The 20,274-nt window shown below is 40.7% G+C and overlaps 2 protein-coding genes across 4 annotated transcripts in view; one reads left to right on the forward strand and one right to left on the reverse strand.

Annotated features, from left to right (window-relative positions):
- The window catches only part of PRRG4 (proline rich and Gla domain 4), a 21,897-nt gene extending 13,241 nt beyond the window's left edge, over positions 1-8,656 (reverse strand). Inside the window, exons 1-3 of the mRNA XM_005578266.5 lie at positions 8,272-8,656; positions 7,818-7,942; positions 1,325-1,488 (exon numbers count right to left, since the gene is read on the reverse strand). Of these exons, the coding sequence (XP_005578323.1) occupies positions 1,325-1,488; positions 7,818-7,920 (267 nt within the window). The 5' untranslated portion in view covers positions 7,921-7,942; positions 8,272-8,656. The remainder of the gene's footprint in view (positions 1-1,324; positions 1,489-7,817; positions 7,943-8,271) is intronic.
- On the forward strand, positions 8,058-19,806 carry LOC135967037 (uncharacterized). Of its 3 annotated transcripts, XR_010580840.2 has the most exons (4): positions 8,058-8,229; positions 9,346-9,441; positions 10,745-10,816; positions 19,589-19,806. XR_010580840.2 is itself a non-coding variant. In XM_074013993.1 (2 exons), the coding sequence occupies exon 1, from the start codon at positions 8,187-8,189 to the stop codon at positions 8,943-8,945; it is 759 nt and encodes a 252-aa protein (XP_073870094.1). In that variant the 5' UTR covers positions 8,058-8,186; the 3' UTR covers positions 8,946-9,008; positions 9,346-9,415. The 3 variants fall into 3 exon arrangements, 1 of the variants encoding a protein (XP_073870094.1); XM_074013993.1 differs by lacking the exons at positions 10,745-10,816; positions 19,589-19,806 and having other exon boundaries at positions 8,058-9,008; positions 9,346-9,415; XR_012423346.1 differs by lacking the exons at positions 8,058-8,229; positions 9,346-9,441; positions 10,745-10,816 and adding an exon at positions 11,976-12,064.
- The last annotated feature ends 468 nt before the right edge of the window (positions 19,807-20,274 follow it).

Raw genomic sequence — 20,274 nt, forward strand, 5'->3', positions numbered from 1 at the left:
GTAAAATAGGACTCTTAAGAAAGGGAAAAAGGAGCTAGGGTTATGAAATCTACAAAAGTAAAGAATTTAGGGCCAGGCATGGTGGCTCATGCCTGTAATCCTAGCACTTTGTTAGGCCGATGGGGACGGATTGCCTGAGCTCAGGTGTTTGAGACCAGCCTGGGCAACATGGTGAAACCCTGTCTCTACTAAAATACAAAAAATTAGCCAGGCGTGGTGGCATGTGCCTGTAGTCCCAGCTGTTTGGGAGGCTGAGGCAGGAGAATGGCTTGAACCTGGGAGGTGGAGGTTGCAGTGAGCCAAGATTGCTCCACTGCACTCCAGCCTGGGCGACAGAGCGAGACTCCATCTCCAAATCATCATCATCATCATCATCATCATCATCATCTCAGTTACTTAACATTTTTCAAGACTATGCCAGATTATCACAGGAACAATGCTATCTGTTTTGTACCTTATCAAGATGAACAGAATTTAGTTATATTCTAAGAAAGAACTTTAAAAAATATTTCCCTTAAATTACACTGGTAGACAAAATAATACAAGGGCTATATATTTTGTATCCTCAGTGCCAAGGAGAATACCTGGCACATAGCAGACTTCCAGTAAATACCTCAAATACAAATATGGGTCATCAAAAAAGTAAGGTCACCGATAGGACAAATTACTCAGTCATAAATGATTGAAGCTTGAGTTAGAGCACTAACCACAAAATCTTGGAGTTAAATTCACTTTGCCCCATGATTAATTTTTTTTTTTTTTTTTTTTTTTTGAGATGGAGTCTCGCTCTGTCGCCCAGGCTGGAGTGCAGTGGCCGGATCTCAGCTCACTGCAAGCTCTGCCTCCCAGGTTTATGCCATTCTCCTGCCTCAGCCTCCCGAGTAGCTGGGACTACAGGCGCCTGCCACCTTGCCCAGCTAGTTTTTTGTATTTTTTTTAAGTAGAGACGGGGTTTCACCGTGTTAGCCAGGATGGTCTCGATCTCCTGACCTAGTGATCCGCCCGTCTCGGCCTCCCAAAGTGCTGGGATTACAGGCTTGAGCCACCGCACCCGGCCCCCCATAATTAATTTTAAATATAACAAACATTAAACACACAAAATCACAACAGTCAATAATTTAGTAACTAATATGAATTAGGTGTAAAGTTAATTAGGTGTAGAGCCAAGTCTAAATAGGTTAATTATCATTTTAAGGAAGTAGAAAGAGATAACAGGTACATAATCCTGATTTTGTTTAAGGCACAGCATCGCTAATAACTCAAAGTGCCACTTTCTTAGTACAATTTAACATTTGCAGCCAATTAACATAATCAACCACATTACCGTTTTATCTTCATCCACAAAAATCTCTCTGGCTTCCTCATAATTGCAAAGTTCTTCATTGCACTCTCGTTCTACGTCACCGGGAGTGAAGAGCTCCAGATCAAATCTATTATACAGGAGGCGTCTACGTATGAAAAAGTTTGCTTCTTCTTTTGATGTAAACACTAATAAAGTAATAAAAAAAGACTTAAACATTGATGGAAAATAGTCAAAAAATTCCTGTTTTAATTGTGGAAAAAAGTGAAGAGTTCTCTTGATATGGCTAAATTATACCAAACTTTTTTGTAAAGCTTTAAAATCTAACCCCCCCCCCAAAAAAAAAAGCATCAGTGAAGATCATTTCTGATAAATATGAAATACAAAATTAGCATAATTTCACTGGAGTTGGTTATGTCCAAAATTAGTAGTATAAATAAAAATTATTTAAATATCTCTTTTTCCCTCCAGATAATTATTTTTCCAATCATTGACAGGTCTATTTCTAAAGAATTGGTTCCCTATTATCTTGACTGAGGAAAATTAGTGGGGCATCATGGACAACATATTGAATTGAGAGTTAGAAGACAGATTTTTGGTTCTGATTTAGCTTAAGCTATCAGCTGTGTATTCTGAGATAAGTCACTTATATTCTTTGGGCTACCATTTCCTCATTTATAACATTGGGAATTAAATAATCACTAATATCTCTTTGTTATTAATTATTATTATTATTATTATTGAGACAGGGTCTCACTCTGTTGCCCAGGCTGGAGTGCAATGACATGATCTCAGCCCACTGCAACCTCTGCCTCCCGGGTTCAAGCGATTCTCCTGCCTCAGCCTCCCAAGTAGCTGGGACTGCAGGCACCTGCCACCACGCCCAGTTAATTTTTGAATTTTTAGTAGATATGAGGTTTCACTATTTTGGCCAAGCTGGTCTTGAACTCCTGACCTCATGTTCCACCCACCTCAGCCTCCCAAAGTGCTGGGATTACAGGTGTGAGCCACCGCACCCTGCCAAGTTCTTAAATTACAAATTAATACTTTTATATTAAAATTACTGTATTCAAGTTTACGCTAAAACATACAATTCTAAACTTCTAAATCAATAAAACTATAAGCTAATTATAAGATTCAACTAAAGACATTTAGTCCTTTCCAAAATAGTAGCTCCGTCTACTGTACACCCCAAATATGTGTCTATAATGTTTTATAAGGTTCCTTTTACATTTGACGGGGGAAGATAAACAGTAAACACTACAGGTTAAGAATAGGTTGACACAAAACCAAAGCATCCAACCATGGCAGTATTTTCAAAACCCACAAACTTTAAACTTGTTCTGGTGTCACACAAACAAAGCTTAAGAGATTTTGCTTCAGATCATATTACTGAGACTGGAATTCAGAAACTGAGAACTACATCACAACGCTTAAAAGAATTTAAAAGTGCAGATACTTCTCACTGCTCACCATTTCTAAAGAAAGAATGTATTAACGTAGGCAATTGAAAGACTGTTCATGAGAGATCATGGTCTGGAAAACTCATGCTGATTTGTGAGGGACCTCAAGTTGTTTGGCCCTTTGAGGACAGTCACATTTTGTCCAAGATATTTTTCCCACAAATGAACTGTCTTTCCAAACAGGTCCGAATGTTCTAGAACTATTTTGTCTAATACGATAGCTATTAGCCACAGATGGCTATTGAGCACTTGAAATGTAGGTTGTGGCTGGGAGTGGTGCCTCACGCCTGTGATCCCAGCAGGCTGAGGCAGGTGGAGTAGATCACTTGAGCCCAGGAGTTGGAGACCAGCCTGGGCAACAAAGTGAAAACCCGTCTCTACAAAAAATACAAAACTTAGCCCAGTGTGGTGGTGCATGCCTGTAGTTCCACTACTTGGGAGGCTGAGGTGGGAGGATCACTTGAGGCCAGGAGGCAGAAGTTGCAGTGAGCTGAGATCACACCACTGCCCTCCAGCTTGGGTGACAGAGCAAGATCCTATCTCTAAATAAATAAATAAATAAATAAGAAACGTGGCTTGTCTGAATTGAAATGTGCTGTAAGTGTAAAATACACATAAGGATTTCAAAGACTTAGTGTAAAAAAAAAGAATGTGAAATGTCTCCATAATGTTTTATATTGCTTATATTTTAAAATGGTGATAGTTCAGATACTAGATTAAATTAAATACATTCTTAAAATTAATTTCACCTATTACTTTTTAGTTTTAAAATGTGGCTATTAGAAAAATTTAAATTAGGTAGGTAGTTCACATTATATTTTGGGGGAGCAGCACTATTCTACAGTGTCCATTTTTATGTTATAAATAACAGATATGGGCTATTCGAACCAAGTGGGAAGCTACAATGGGATAATTGGTGATCGTTGTTTTAAAAAGTATTCTAAAAGGTAGATAGAGGGGCTAGTGTGATGAAATATTTCTATTCTGTTTCCTCCTTTGTCTTTTTATAGATTTTATATTACCACTAAATGGAAATAGAATGAAAAATTTTCCAAGCCTCTGTCACCCTTCATTGGGATTCCTACAATGGTCTTCCAAGGGTCTCCTTGCTGCTCTACCGTCTGTTTTTAACATAACAGTCAAAGAGGGCCCTTTAAAAGATAAGATACACTTTGTTCCTACTTTGCTTTTTAAAAACTTTCTAACAGCAATTCCACCTCCTGCAGAGTAAAAGCCAAAGTCATTACAATGGCTTACAAGGCCCTTCTTGGTCTGGTCCCCAAGCCCTTACCCCTCTAACCTCATCTCCTGCCACTATCCCTCACATATTCTGTTGTAGCTATGCTGGCTTCCAACACACCTGGTTCTCTCTGGCCTTTGTACTTACTGTTTCTTCTGAACAAAACTTAATTCTTTCAGTTTGCTCTCTCACATCCTTCAGGATTTTGTTCAATGCTACCTTGAACCCCCATCCCTACCCACCCACCCCTGGCACTCCCTGTCCACACTCTGCCTTTCACCATAGTATTCATCACCATCTGGTTTTCTATATGCTTTACATATTTGTTACCACTCTGTTCTCCTCACTAGAAGGAAAGCTCCATTAAAGCAGGGATGTTGGTTCTTGGCCTATAAAAGGTGCTCAAAAAATTACTTAGTGAATGAACAAACTCAACTTTGCTATAGCGGGAGGAAACTCTTGGACCTAAAGTCTACCAGTTGAAGCAATTCATAGGTATAGTCTGGTGTTTCTCAGCTCAGCATAGGTTTAAAGTATCAAACTATTGATGAAACAACGCATGGCCTGCCTTACTTAGCTATACTTACTTCATGAAATCTAAGTTCAGAATGGAGAATTAGATATCTGCCTCTGCATACTTCTCAAATATGTCCAGATCCTTACATTTTATTGGCTAAAAAGAGCAGTGCCAAATTTCTTATGACAGTCTTCTGTTCCAGTAGGCTGAGTTATTAAAAATACACCCCCATGGAACTCAAAAGCTACTATGATAGGGGAAACAAAAAAAAGGAGAGCCACAAATATTTTTATTTTTCCTGAAATAATATTTATGCCAATATCATAAATATGATATTTATGATTAATCATATTATGATTAATACTGTATTAAATGTGCCTTCCAGGGGCTGCTGTTTGCCACTTCCCTGAGTGTGCAAGTTCTGATTCTGTCACTGACTGACCTTTAGTGCCAGATCAGATTTTTCCCTGCATCCCTTATGATCTCAGGAGAAATACTGTCTTTTGCTACTGGATTCTAAGTAAGCCTGAACTTGCTTTTAATGGAAAGGAAGTGAACTTCCCTGCCCTTGAAACACCCTTGGCTTTCAGCAAGAGCTCCTATTTTCCCCTTGACCATGGCTGGAGGATGCAATGGCCTTGGCTCTGCTTCCTTAGATTCTCTACCCTTCTTTATCTTTCCTGTCTTAGACTATCCTAAGAGGCTGTCTGTGCATTTCGCTGCTATAAATTCACCAACCCAGATATTCCATTCTCCTCCTCTCCTTTATCTCCTCGTGTTTTCTAAATAAGCTCCTTTTTAGTCATTTTAACTCCACCCTCATGCTTTATCAAAATTTAGGGCCAGGCATGGTAGCTCACGCCTGTAATCCCAGCCCTTTGGGAGGCTGAGGTGGGCGGATCACCCGAGGTCAGGAGTTCAAGACCAGCCTGGCTAACATGGTGAAACTCCGTCTCACTAAAAATACAAAATAATTAACTGGGCACAGTGGCACGCACTTGTAAATCCCAGATACTCGGGAGGCTGAGGCAGGAGAATTGATTGAATCCAGGAGGCAGAGGTTGCAGTGAGCTGTGATTGTGCCACTGCACTCCAGCCTGGGAGACAAAGTGAGACTCCATTTCCAGAAAAAAAAAAAAAAAAAAAGAATTTCGCCAAAGGTCCTCTATTTCCAGTTACTCTTCATATCTCCATTTATTATAGCCCATTTGCAGATGGAAGGCATTGACTTCTCTGCCATGCAACTCTCTTGAGGTCGAGTTACTGCTACTCACTCTTTCCTCTGCTCTCAGTTCTCTGTTCTGGCTTCTGTTATACAGTTGATGGAGATCATCTGTTTAATAAACACCCTGCCTCCTGCAACCAGATGAAGATGTCCTCCAGGGCAGAGATTGCAGTCTTTCATTTCTATGTCTCCACCAACAGCATAGGGCCTGGCACTTAGCATGTGTTCATAAAGTGGTGACTGACTGAACAATCTGTCTTTTCAAACGTGTCGGATCCCTCATTCACATTTCCATAGACATCTCCAGCCCTCCACACTCAAGTATGATCTCTAAATTCCTTCCATAGCTTGTGGTGTCCTTGAGACTGTCTTTTATTTATTTATTTATTTATTTATTTATTTATTTATTTTTATATTTTGAGATGGAGTCTCACTCTGTCACCCAGGCTGGAGTGCAGTGGCACGATCTCAGCTCACTGCAGCCTCCGCCTCCCAGGTAGCTGAGATTATAGGTACGTGCCACCACGCAAGGCTAATTTTTGTATTTTTGGTAGAGACGGGGTTTCACTATGTTGGCCAGGCTGGTCTCGAACTCCTGATCACAGGTGATCCACCCACCTCGGCCTCCCAAAGTGCTAGGATTACAGGCATGAGCCACCATGCCGGCGACAGTGTCTCTTATACCTGTGTCATGTGAATGAATGATTGCACTTACAATCATTTTAGGGAAGAGCATCTGAGTATGGAATCTTAAAAGTGCAATATGTCGCCCAGGCTGGAGGGCAGTGGTGCGATCTGGGCTCACTGCAAGCTCCGCCTCCTGGGTTCACCCCATTCTCCTGCCTCAGCCTCCCGAGTAGCTGGGACTACGGGTGCCAGCCACCACGCCCGGTTTTAGTAGAGACGGGGTTTCACTGTGTTAGCCAGGATGGTCTCGATCTCCTGACCTCGTGATCCACCCGCGTCGGCCTCCCAAAGTGCTGGGATTACAGGCGTGAGCCACCGCGCCCGGCCAAAAGTGCAATATTCTAAGTGGACTTACATATACGGTGCAGCTTGAGAGGGACTAAAAAGGATCTTCTTCCAAAATCTTTCCCTATCCCTCTAGCTAGCCTATCCAGTTGCTTAGAATTCTGTCATCAGAGTTTCATACTTTTGGGCTAATGGATTGTTCTATCTCAACACATACACACACACACACACACACACACACACGGCTGTATTAATCATTAATAAAGTCAGTTAGGAGTATTAGTGTAACAGATCCTTCTCAAATGAAAATGAGCTGAGAATCGGATCTGATGAGAAGGGATAAGAGACAGGAACGTGTGGGGACGTGAATCCAGTACTGGCATTGGGTGGGGAAACACCATGAATAGTCAGGGAGAAGGATGCTGAGAGCTAGAGGCTCTTTTTTTTTTTTTTTTTCTTTTCTGGTTTTACGAGGTTAGGCTTTTAAAATATAGGCAGGAAACAAACTGTTAATGATCTGAAACCTAAAAACTGTGGACTTCTAAGTTAGCAAGCCCCAAACCTCATCTTTTCTCAACTAGCTGCTTTTATCTAGACAACTAGACCATCTGAAGTCAAAAAGGACCTCAGAGATCATTTTACGCCCCACCCCCATCACTTTTACAGATGAAGACATTCAAGCCAAACGGGATTAAGTTATCTCGCCCAGGGTCTCACAACAAGTCCAGACTAGATCCTGGACTACCCCGTTCGCCCTTCCAGGAAGAACAAGTAATTACGCTTATTATAATCGCCACACAGCTTCATCTAGAGAAACGTCACTCACTGATTTTCAGAAGCTGAAATAGGTTTTCCGTTCAATTAACCACAAACGAGGTCTTACATATATACTTATTAAAGGAAACTCACAGAAATCAAATTCTACAAATTGCAGTTAAAGAACATAAAAAACCACAACTTTGCCAAATATACCACAAATTAAACTAAAGGATATTTTAGTATTTCTATGATTGATGGGGGTATGTAATTTCAAATACTGCACTTTCTCACTGAGATCTGTGCTACGCGGCTCCAGGTTCCAGGGACGTTTTCGTGCTTACCTTCTTCTCCCGCATGCTTAGAAGCCTTTGGACCTCTTGTGCAATGAGGAAACCCCAGGGTAGCTGTGGGCAGTTGGCTGAGTAGAACCAGAAATGTAAACATAGTCTGGCAACTGTCAAACAGACTAAAACAAACAAAAAAACACATTAAAAAAGGCCCCTAGCTCAGCACTTTGAGTTTCTGTCGAACTGAATCACCAACCTGTTGTACTCAAAACCTAGGCACAAGAGCGCCGGCGCGCAGTTTCGGTCGCCGGGACCCAACGCACGCCCAGAAAGCAGCCCCCGAGAGCGCCTGGGACAAACGCCGCGCCCTGGGACCCTGCCGAGGGCTGATGGGGCACCTGTCGCCGCAGGCAACCCTCGGCTATGTGTTGGAATCCAACCCAGTCCGCCGAGGTGGCCCCTCCCGGTAACCCCCACTCCGCCGAGGTCCCGCCACCAAGCCTCGTACCTGTGTCCCCCTGCACATGCTCCAGCAGCCCCCGGGCCAGAGGCTCGTCTTGGGGCGATTCCTTCGGCCGCCAGGCCCTAGGTCTCCGGCGCCCTCAAATCTCGGCGACGCTCCGGGCCTGGCTCTCCGCAGGGTCTGGGTGGCCTCAGCGCTCAAACCCGGGAAGCGCCTGGGGTCCGCAGAGGGGCGCCCGGGGAAGAAGCGCGGCGCGACGTCCTGCCTCGGTCCGGGGAGGCGGCCGACGGAGGAAGGGAGGAGGCGGCTACCTGGGGACACCTGGCCGCGCCCCACCTCCCGGGGGCCGGGCCTACCTGCGGCGAGCGAGCGGGCAGTGGGCCGGCGTCTCCCCGCAGCCCAGGCTGCGCTCTCAGCCGCCCCAACTTCTGCCCCAGCCCCAGGCGGGCCAGCCGCCTGCCGCCAATTCTGGCCCCGCCTTGGCGGCGCGGGTAGCTGCTTTTCGATTTCTGTCTGCACTCGGCGTTCTCAATGCTCCTAATTCAGGGAGCATTTCGGTTCTCAGTCCTAAGCAGAGCGCCCTCGGCGAGTCCAGGGCTTTTCGCTTTGGGTCCCACTGGGCCAGGAGTCCTGTGGTTACCTTAGGTCAACTGTTCTCAAAAGGGTGGTCCGGGGACGAGGACAAGATATTCATCAGACAAAATACCCTTTATGCGTGATAAGAAATGGGAATGGACTTACAAGTAATTGATTACATTGGTTCTCCAATGGTGGTCTACCAGGTCTGGGATGTCTCCAAGATCTTTTCCAGGGGTCTCTAAGAGCAAAACTATTTCCATTATAGTAACAATACATGATTTGCCATTTTCACTTTCATTCTCTCAAGAGTGTACAGTGGAAATTTCCAGGGACTATTTGACGTGAATAACGTCATCACTCTGTCTCCTAATAGAATACCTGAGTGCGCGTGCTTGTATTTTCTAGTATTTTCCATAGCAGTATGTTTAAAGTATCAGTATGTACATTTTATAGAGATTTATGTAGATTTATAGAGATTAATAAAATTCATTATCAGTACTTCTGAACTTAATTTTTTTCTTTTCTTTTTTTCTTTTTCAGAGTAGGGAGTCTCACTTTGTTGCCCTGACTGGCTCCTTAAACTCCTGGGCTCAAGAGATCCTCCTGTCTCATCCTCCAGAGTAACTGGAACTACAGGTGTCCACCAACTCTCTTGGCTACTGCTTTTGCACTTTGATTAGTTCTCTTTGTTCATATCTACTAGGATAGCTATAACCTCATTTTTCTCAAATAATTATCTTGAAATCTTGATCTTTTCCTTGAGTCTATGCATAAACATAACAAAAAGTATGCTATGTTGTCTTGATTTCAAATAATATTTTGAAAATTTCTCAGTTTTAATGTTAGATAATAAATATCATTAAATGCAATTCACATAAGTGAAAGTTCTTTGGGGTTCTCGATAATGTAAAAGAGTGTAAAAAGGTCTTGATTAAAGACTTCAAGAACTGCTGCATCAAGTAATAAATGCAGCAGGTGGACAGAGGACCTATGCCAGGTGATGGTCACAACCTTCTTTATCCAAAGAACATGCTTAACAATTCTTTGAAACACGATTTATGCTTTGGTCAAAGTGACCTGACACTTGATGGGGGCCAAGGGAAACATTTTTCCTCCTTCAATTTTTTCTTTTTTTTTCTTGAGAGAGAGTCTTGCTCTGTCACCCAGGCTGGAGTACAGTGGCACAATCTCAGCTCACTGTAACCTCCACCTCCTGGGTTCAAGCGATTCTCCTGCCTCAGCCTCCTGAGTAGCTGGGATTACGGGCGTCCACCACCATGCCTGGCTAATTTTTTGTACATTTAGGAGAGAGGGGGTTTCACCATGTTGGCCAGGCTGTTCTCAAATTCGTGACCTCAGGTGATCCGCCCACCTCGGCCTCCCAAAGTGCTGGGTTTACAGGCATGAACCACCGTTCCTGGCCTCAAATTTTGACTAATTCAATTTTTACCAAATTCTGTTTTTCTCCTCCCAAAGGATATTGTCTATTTTATTATGATTATTGATAATCAACTGAATTCTTAAGTTTTCTGCAGAAATTTTGTTTTCACTGATTCCTTCTAGGCAGTGCTTTTCCTTTTCCTTCTTCCAATCCCTCCCTCTTCACTTTCCATTTGTCTGCCTCATGGTCTAAACTATTTCTATGATGGATTCTTCCCTCCCTCTTATTCAAGCAATTGAGATCAGACTATGAAGAGGCCAGACATGGTTTATTGTGGTTGAACACAAGAATAGGAAACATTTTCACTAGAACACCCATTTTCCTGTTTATTCATTGAGTCAAGCTACAGCACTGAGCCCTCCTGGTGGGGAGATGGACACCACAGCCTCTGTTATGGAGGAGAACTTAATCTGGCTGAGACCTGTGTCTGAGAATGTGGGCCTGTAAAATTCTCATCAAGTGCAAGAACTGACTTACTCATTTTTGCATCCTCCATAGTACCCAGGGGAGTGCTTTCTACGTCGTTCATGCTGAATACATTTTAATGGAGAGAAAGCAATTTATTTTCAGGTAAGAAAAGTACTTCATTTCCCACTACTTTGGGGAGAGGCCAATGGTCAAATGCCTCATGCTATGGAATCAGCAGTTGTGAACTTTGATGACATTCCTTGGTAGAATGAGTCCGCCCACATATCTGGATATTTGGACCAAAACAAATGAGGCCTTGTGCTTACATCAAACATCAGAGTTTATAGACAGAGAGGGAGGCAGACAGAGAAATGAAAGTCTGTTTCTCAGTAGTATATTACATCCCTGTGTGTTTCCCTGTAACATTGAGTCCTAGAGAATGTTACAGCATTTGGCAGCATGCACACAAACCTCAGTCACTATGGAGCTGCAAGATATTTTGAGGTTAGATGGCAAAGAGAGAAATGAGAAAAACCAGTAACAACAGTGCCCAAGATAGCTGATTTCTTCTATTATTTCCTTGCTGTATTCATTTTATTTTGTGCCATCTGCTATTTAAAGTTATAATATTCTTGGTCGGGCATGGTGGCTCACACCTGTAACCCCAGAACTTTGGGAGGCCTAGGCGGGCAGATCATGAGGTCAGGAGTTCGAGACCAGCCTGGCCAACATAGTGAAACCCCGTCTCTACTAAAAATACAAAAAAATTAGCTGGGCATGGTGGTGGGCACCTGTAATTCCAGCTACTCGGGAGGCTGAGGCAGGAGAATCGCTTGAACCTGGGAGGCAGAGGTTGCAGAGCGCCATTGCACTCCAGCCTGGGCAACAAGAACAAAACTCCATCTCAACAATAATAATAATAATAATAATAATAATAATAATAATAATGTTATAATATTCTTATGCCTTTCTTCCAAAGCATTTTTAGTGTTCTCACAGATAGTGTTTTTCTTATTCTGGTTACCTGTGGAGTTGGGCTAGATATTATAATTCTCATTTTACAAAGAGGGATACTGAAGCATGAAGTAAATGAATAGTCATCGGCCAAGTAGTAGCCTGGTTCTTGACTCCAGTGCCTTTTTTTTTCTTTTTTCTTTTTGAGTTGTTATCAAGCGATAAAGGGCAGCAGGTAAAGACTTACTTAGTTTCAGAGGAAAGAAGAAAAAAATCAGAGCAATGAGATTAATGGACTTGGATTAATGTGATAATGCATCTCTGAATTTGAGCACATACCCACCCACTTACCTGTGTGAATTCAAGAATGAAATGAAAACTCATTTTACTGTGTGGGCATGAGGGTGGACTCAAGGACTGTGACAGGAGATGTTAAGGTTGCAGCCATGAAGCTCTGTAAGTAAAGTCACATCCACATCCTTAAAGACACATCGATGACTATCATTAGCCTCTTCAGGAGATGCAACTTTATTGAACTTGCTGTTTCCGTGACATTTTAGCCTTGACATTTCAACATTAAAACATCAATTGTTTGCTGTTTTAGTTTATCTCAGTATACTCAGCAAGTGAGAAATGAAAGACTCCTACTGTTCCAGGTTGATTATATATCTATATGCAGGTATTTTCAGATTCAACAAATCGGTAAAGGGGTTAAGAATTTTATTTTAAACATTTGCTTAAAGCCCTTTAAGGACACTTTTGAACAGAACTTTTATTTAATTCTACCATTTAAGAACAATGATTGTTAACAATGAAAAAATTAAATAAAAGAACACTGTGAGGGATCATCTGATTTCATGTCACACTGTGAGTAATAATAAGGCCTACGTGTCATGCTGAAAATATAGTAATCTTCATAGCTCTTTGAGTGCACTGGAGCTGCCCCCAGGGACCTGTGACAGGGACTTGTGTCATGGCTGGCCACAGAACTGTCACTCTGTACTGATGTTGGCATTTTTACACCTATTATACACTTATCAGCCTTATTTTCTCATCATAGTCTTGCTTTCTGAGTGCCACACAATTTTTGGCCTATTTTTTTGTAAACTCATATTCAGGTAATCATGATATTCTAAGCAAAGATTATTTGGCATCAATTGCAAAACCGTACTTTCCAAACACAACATGTGAAAAAGAAGTTTAAACAAATTATGCATTTCTAGCCATGCAATTGACAGTGTTTAAGAATCATTGATTAATTCTGCATCAGAGGCCGAGCGTGGTAGCTCATGCCTGTAATCCCAGCACTTTTGGAGGCGAGGAAGGCGGATTACCTGAGGTCGGGAGTTCGAGACCATCCTGGCCAACATGGAGAAACCCTATCTCTACTAAAAATACAAAATTAGCTGGGCGTGGTGGCGCATGCCTATAATCCCAGCTACTTGGGTGACTGAGGCAGGAGAATTGCTTGAACCTGGAAGGTGGAGGTTGTGGTGAGTCGAGATGGCACCATTGCACTCCAGCCTGTGCAACAAGAATGAAACTCCATCTCAGAAAAAAAAAAAAATCTGCATCAGAGAAAGACAATAATGAAGTGTTAATGTTGTTGGTACTGACTGAAAGACACACATTACATGGAAGTTCTATTAGGAAATATACCAACCAGGATCTGTGTATCCTCCTTTGGTGAAGGATTCTCCTTTATTATTTTATGTACTGCCCTGGCTTGACACTCTCAAATGAAGTGTGAACTGAGAGTTTTGTTTTGTTTTGCTTTTTTGGAGACAGGGTCTCACTCTATCGCCGAGGCTGGAGTGTAGTGGCAGTTTCATGGCTCACTGCAGCCTTAACCTCCTGGGCTCAAATGATCCTCCTGCCTCAGCCTTCAGAGTAGCTGGGACCTCAGGCATATGCCATCACACCTGGCTAATTTTTGTATTGTTTGTAGAGACAGGGGTTTTGCCATGTTGCTCAGGCTGGCCTGGAATTCCTGGGTTCAAGTGATCTTCCTGCCTTGACCTCCCCAAGTGCTGGGATTACAGGCATGAGCCACGGCACCAGGCTTAACTGACTTTTGAAGTATAAAATGTGGATTTTAAAGCATGGTTTCTTTTACTGATGCTTACTGATGGCTTTAGTAAAGTTTATGGATGTTCCTTACCCACCGTCGACATTTCAATCCTGACAGTCCCTTGAGAGCCAAGGAGCGAAATTTACCCATGTTTGTATTTTTGCTGCTTAGTACCTCACTTGGCTGGCATGTAGCAGGACTTCCTGATTGTTAAGTGAATGAAACAATAAATAAGTTCTAATCCTAAGTCTGCTTCTCTCTAACTAGATGACTTTGAACAAGTCACTTCTCTGAATTCTCTCTGCCTCTTCTGAGACATTGTGAGTTTGGTCTGCATGAACTCTAAGATTCCTTCCTGTTCTAAAATTCTATTTACGTAATGTTCTAATTATTCTTTCTCACTCTGGATAGTCTTGAATTACTTGCTTTTTATATAATTTGTATGTTATATAAAAGGAAATCAGTCATATAAAAATAAAAATTTTAGAATTTATCTTAAACACAAATTATATATTTTATAAATTGCTCACTCACAATTATATAAAATGGGAAGTTAATGGGAAATCTCTATGTGACAAAAGAGATATGAAAACATTTTTAGGGGCCAGGCACGGTGGTTCATGCCTGTAATCCTAACACTTTAGGAATCTGAAGCAGGCGGATCACTTGAGGTCAGGAGTTCGAGACCAGACTGGTCAAAATGGTGAAACCCCATCTCCACTAAAAATACAAAAATTAGCTGGGCGTGGTAATGCATGCTTGTAATCCCAGCTACTCTGGAGGCTGAGGCAGGAGAATCACGTGAACCTGGGAGGTGGAGGTTGCAGTGAGCCGAGATTGTGCCACTGCACTCTAGTCTGGGCAACAGAGCTGGACTGTCTCAAAACAAAACAAAGCAAAACAAAAACAAACAAACAAAATTTTCAGATTCAACAAGAAGAGCTAACTATCCTAAATATATATGCACCCAATACAGGAGCACCCAGATTCATAAAGCAGGTCCTTAGAGACCTACAAAGAGACTTAGACTCCCACACAATAATAATGGGAGACTTTAACACCCCACTGTCAACATTAGACAGATCAACGAGTCAGAAAGTTAACAAGGATATCCAGGAATTGAACTCAACTCTGCACCAAGTGGACCTAATAGACATCTACAGAACTCTCCACCCCAAATCAACAGAATATACATTCTTCTCAGCATTGCATCACACTTATTTCAAAATTGACCACATAGTTGGAAGTAAAGCACTCCTCAGCAAATGTAAAAGAACAGAAATTATAACAAACTGTCTCTCAGACCACAGTGCAATCAAACTAGAACTCAGGATTAAGAAACTCACTCAAAACTGCTCAACTACATGGAAACTGAACAACCTGCTCCTGAATGACTACTGGGTACATAACGAAATGAAGGCAGAAATAAAGATGTTCTTTAAAACCAATAAGAACAAAGATACAATGTACCGGAATCTCTGGGACACATTTAAAGTAGTGTATAGATGGAAATGTATAGCACTAAATGCCCACAAGAGAAAGCAGGAAAGATCTAAAATTGACACCCTAACATCACAATTAAAAGAACTAGAGAAGCAAGAGCACACACATTCAAAAGCTAGCAGAAGACAAGAAATAACTAAGATCACAGCAGAACTGAAGGAGATAGAGATATAAAACACCTTCCAAAGAATCAACGAATCCAGGAACTGTTTTTTTTAAAAAAAGATCAACAAAATTGATAGACCACTAGCAAGACTAATAAAGAAGAAAAGAGAGAAGAACCAAATAGACACAATAAAAAATGATAAAGGGGATATCACCACCGATCCCACAGAAATACAAACTACCATCAGAGAATACTATAAACACCTCTATGCAAATAAACTAGAAAATCTAGAAGAAATGGATAAATTATTGGACACGTACACACTCCCAAAAATAAACCAGGAAGAAGCTGAATCCCTGAATAGACCAACAACAGGTTCTGAAATTGAGGCAATAATTAATAGCCTACCAACCAAAAAAAGTCCAGGACCAGAAGGATTCACAGCCGAATTCTACCAGAGGTACAAAGAGGAGCTGGTACCATTCCTTCTGAAACTATTCCAATCAATAGAAAAAGAGGGAATCCTCCCTAACTCATGTTATGAGGCCAACATCATCCTGATACCAAAGGCTGGCAGAGACACAACAAAAAAAGAGAATTTTAGACCAATATCCCTGATGAACATCGATGCAAAAATCCTCAATAAAATACTGGCAAACTGAATCCAGCAGCACATCAAAAAACTTATCCACCATGATCAAGTGGGCTTCATCCCTGGGATGCAAGGCTGGTTCAACATATGCAAATCAATAAATATAAGCCATCATATAAACAGAACCAAAGACAAAAACCACATGATTATCTCAATAGATGCAGAAAATGCCTTTGACAAAATTCAACAGCCCTTCATGCTAAAAACTCAATAAATTAGGTATTGATGGGACGTATCTCAAAATAATAAGAGGTATTTATGACAAACCCACAGCCAATATCATACTGAATGGGGAAAAACTGGAAGCATTCCCTTTGAAAACTGGCACAAGACAGGGATGCCCTCTCTCACCACTCCTATTCAACATAGTGTTGGAAGTTCTGGCCAGGGCAATCAGGCAGGAGAAAGAAATAAAGGGTATTCAATTAGGAAAAGAGGAAGTCAAATTGTCCCTGTTTGCGGATGACATGATTGCATATTTAGAAAAACCCATCATCTCAGCCCAAAATCTCCTTAAGCTGATGAGCAACTTCAGCAAAGTCTCAGGATACAAATCAATGTGCAAAAATCACAAGCATTCCTATACACCAATAACAGACAAACAGAGAGCCAAATCATGAGTGAACTCCCATTCACAATTGCTTCAAAGAGAATAAAATACCTAGGAATCTAACTTACAAGGGATGTGAAGGACCTCTTCAAGAAGAACTACAAACCACTGCTCAACAAAATAAAAGAGGACACAAACAAATGGAAGAACATTCCATGCTCATGGATAGAAAGAATCAATCTCATGAAAATGGTCTTACTGCCCAAGGTAATTTATAGATTCAGTGCCATCCCCATCAAGCTACCAATGACTTTCTTCACAGAACTGGAAAAACTACTTTAAAGTTCATGTGGAACCAAAAAAGAGCCCTCATTGGCAAAACAATCCTAAGCAAAAAGAACAAAGCTGGAGGCATCACGCTACCTGACTTCAAACTATACTACAAGGCTACCGTAACCAAAACAGCATGGTACTGGTACCAAAACAGAGATAAAGACCAATGCAACAGAACAGAGCCCTAAGAAGTAATACCACACATCTACAACCATCTGATCTTTGACAAACCTGACAAAAACAAGAAATGGGGAAAGGATTCCTATTTAATAAATGGTGCTGGGAAAACTGGCTAGCCATATGTAGAAAGCTGAAACTGGATCCCTTCCTTACACCTTATACAAAAATTAATTCAAGATGGATTAAAGACCTAAATGTTAGACCTAAAACCACAAAAACCCTAGAAGAAAACCTAGGCAATACCATTCAGGACATAGGCATGGGCAAGGACTTCATGTCTAAAACACCAAAAACAATGGCAACAAAAGCCAAAATTGACAAATGGGATCTAATTAAACTGAAGAGCTTCTGCACAGCAAAAGAAACTACCATCAGAGTGAACAGGTAACCTACAGAATGGGAGAAAAGTTTTACAATCTACCCATCTGACAAAGGGCTAATATCTAGAATCTACAAAGAACTTAAACAAATTTACAAGAAAAAATCAAACAACCCCATCAAAAAGTGGGCAAAGGATAGAACAGACATTTCTCAAAAGAAGACATTCATACAGCCAACAAACACATGAAAAAATGCTCATCATCACTGGCCATCAGAGAAATGCAAATCAAAACCACAATGAGATACCATCTCACACCAGTTAGAATGGCAATCATTAAAAGATCAGGAAACAGCAGGAGCTGGAGAGGATGTGGAGAAATAGGAATGCTTTTACACTGTTGGTGGATCTGTAAACTAGTTCAACCATTGTGGAAGACAGTGTGGCAATTTCTCAAGGATCTAGAACAAGAAATACCATTTGACCCAGCCATCCCATTACTGGGCATATACCCAAAGGATTATAAATCATGCTGCTATAAAGACACATGCACACCTATGTTTATTGTGGCACTATTCACAATAGCAAAGACTTGGAACCAACTCAAATGTCCGTCAATGATAGACTGGATTAAGAAAATGTGGCACATATACACCATGGAATACTATGTAGCCATAAAAAAAGGATGAGTTCATGTCCTGTGTAGGTACATGAATGAAGCTGGAAACCATCATTCTGAGTAAACTATCACAAGGACAGAAAACCAAACACCTTATGTTCTCACTCATAGGAGGGAACTGAACAATGAAAACACTTGGACACAGGATGGGGAACATCACACACTGGGGCCTGACGTGGGGTGGGGAGAGGGGGGAGGGATAGCATTAGGAGATATACCTAATGTAAATGACGAATTAATGGGTGCAGCACACCAACATGGCAGATGTATACATATGTAAAAAACCTGCATGTTGTGCACATGCACCCTAGAACTTAAAGTATAATAATAATAATAATAAAGAAAATATGTTAAATGGTTTGCAACATCCATAATTATAATTGTCCTGGGCAGATAATAAATACTCAGGCATTAGTTTATAAATTTAAATGTTAGAATAAAAAAGTAAACTGTTTTCCAATGGGATTGCCTCATTGCAAAGGCAACAATTTGGACTAAAATGTTTGTAAGTTGAAAACTTCTATATATTCCTGGGCATGGTATGATTTATATTCAAATTTTGTTTACTCATTTGTTTACTTTTTCCTTCGAGTTTCTAAGTTGCTGTAATTTGGGGTGGGTGTAATTTAGAAGAATTTTGTTAAATTGTGTGATGAACCTTTGCTTGAGATTTAAATAAATATACACATAAAATGTTATAAAATGGTTTAAAATACCTTCTGTTTATTATTGTAATTACTAACACTTGTAAAATAATTATAAAATAAATGCACTACTACTCTAAAAAAAAAAAAGAAAAAAACATTTTCAGGGAGGCTGAGGTGGGAGGATCACTTGGGCCCAGGAGGTCAGGGTTGCACTGAGTTATGATTGCACCACTGCACTCCAGCTTGGGCGATAGAGCAAGATTCTGTTTTAAAAAGGTTTTTTTTTTTTTTTTTTTTTTTTAGATTTACCATAATTGGCCTCTGTACGCTGATAATTTGATTTGATTTCTGTGTTATCAGGTGACATTATTGCAGAATTTTTCTGTTATCAGAACTTCTACTTTATTTCTTTCTAATTTTGCTATGTTTTTCTTGGGTTTGTATTGAATTTATACATCTTTCTTGTAGTATATCTACTATTATTTCCCTGTTTTAGCTCTGCCACTGCCTCAATTTTTTTTTAATTTTCTCTTTATCTTCAGAATTTATTTATTTATTTATTTTTGAGACAGAGTCTCGCTCTGTTGTCAAGGCTGGAATGTAATGGCATGATCTTGGCTCACTGCTACCTCCACCTCCTGGGTTCAAGTGATTCTCCTGCCTTAGCCCCCCAGGTAGCTGGGATTACAGATGCCCACCACCATGCCTGGCTAATTTTTGTATTTTTAGTAGAGATGGGGTTTTGCCATGTTGGTCAGGCTGGTCTCGAATTCCTGATCTCAGGTGATCCACCCGCCTTGGCCTCCCAAAGTGCTGGGATTACAGGCATGAGGCACTATGCCCAGCCTATCTTCTGAGGCACTATTGTCTGAGGCACTATGCCCAGACAAATATTGATTTGTCTTTCATCCTTTTTTCTTTTTCTTTTTTTCTTTTTTAGAGACAAGGTTTCACCATGTTGGACAGGCTGGCCTCAAACACCTGGCTTCAAGTGATCCTCCCAACTTGGCCTCCCAAAGTGCTGGAATTACAGACATGAGCCACCATGCCTAGCCCTGTTTTTCATCTTTAAAGAGAACGATGCCTTTTCTTTATTTTGAGGGATGTATTGAATCTACTGTGAGATTGTTTATATAGACACAATAAATACTGAATAAATTAAATTAATTCTTAATATGGTACCAGTTTTTATCGTTATATGCTTTTCTTATTTTCTTCTATTTTTGTTTGTATGTTCCTTTTTTCCTATTTCACAATTTTATGTTTCTGTCTCTTTTCCTTCCCTCTTATTTCTTCTAAGTCATTACTTCAAATTTTTTTTTTTCTTATGATTCTCAACGTTTTCTTGTTTTCTTTCCGTAAGAAGTTTCTATAATTTTCTTAGGTTTAATCATATGAAATTGTCACTTATGTAAATAAAAAAACAGCCAAATATCAGCAATTTCATATGGTTCAACATAATTGCTTTCCTCAGGACCTGGCAGATGCTAAATTAATACTTACTGAATGAATTAATAAATAAATCCTCCTATTCATCATTTTTGGTCAAACTATTCCAGGACATTTATATTGCAGAGCCCAAGGGCCTAGATAGCGTTGGGCAAAAGGCTCCTTACCAACTGTGGA

The sequence above is a fragment of the Macaca fascicularis genome, chromosome 14 (genome assembly GCF_037993035.2).
Source record: "Macaca fascicularis isolate 582-1 chromosome 14, T2T-MFA8v1.1".
Classification (NCBI taxonomy): Eukaryota; Metazoa; Chordata; class Mammalia; order Primates; family Cercopithecidae; genus Macaca; species Macaca fascicularis.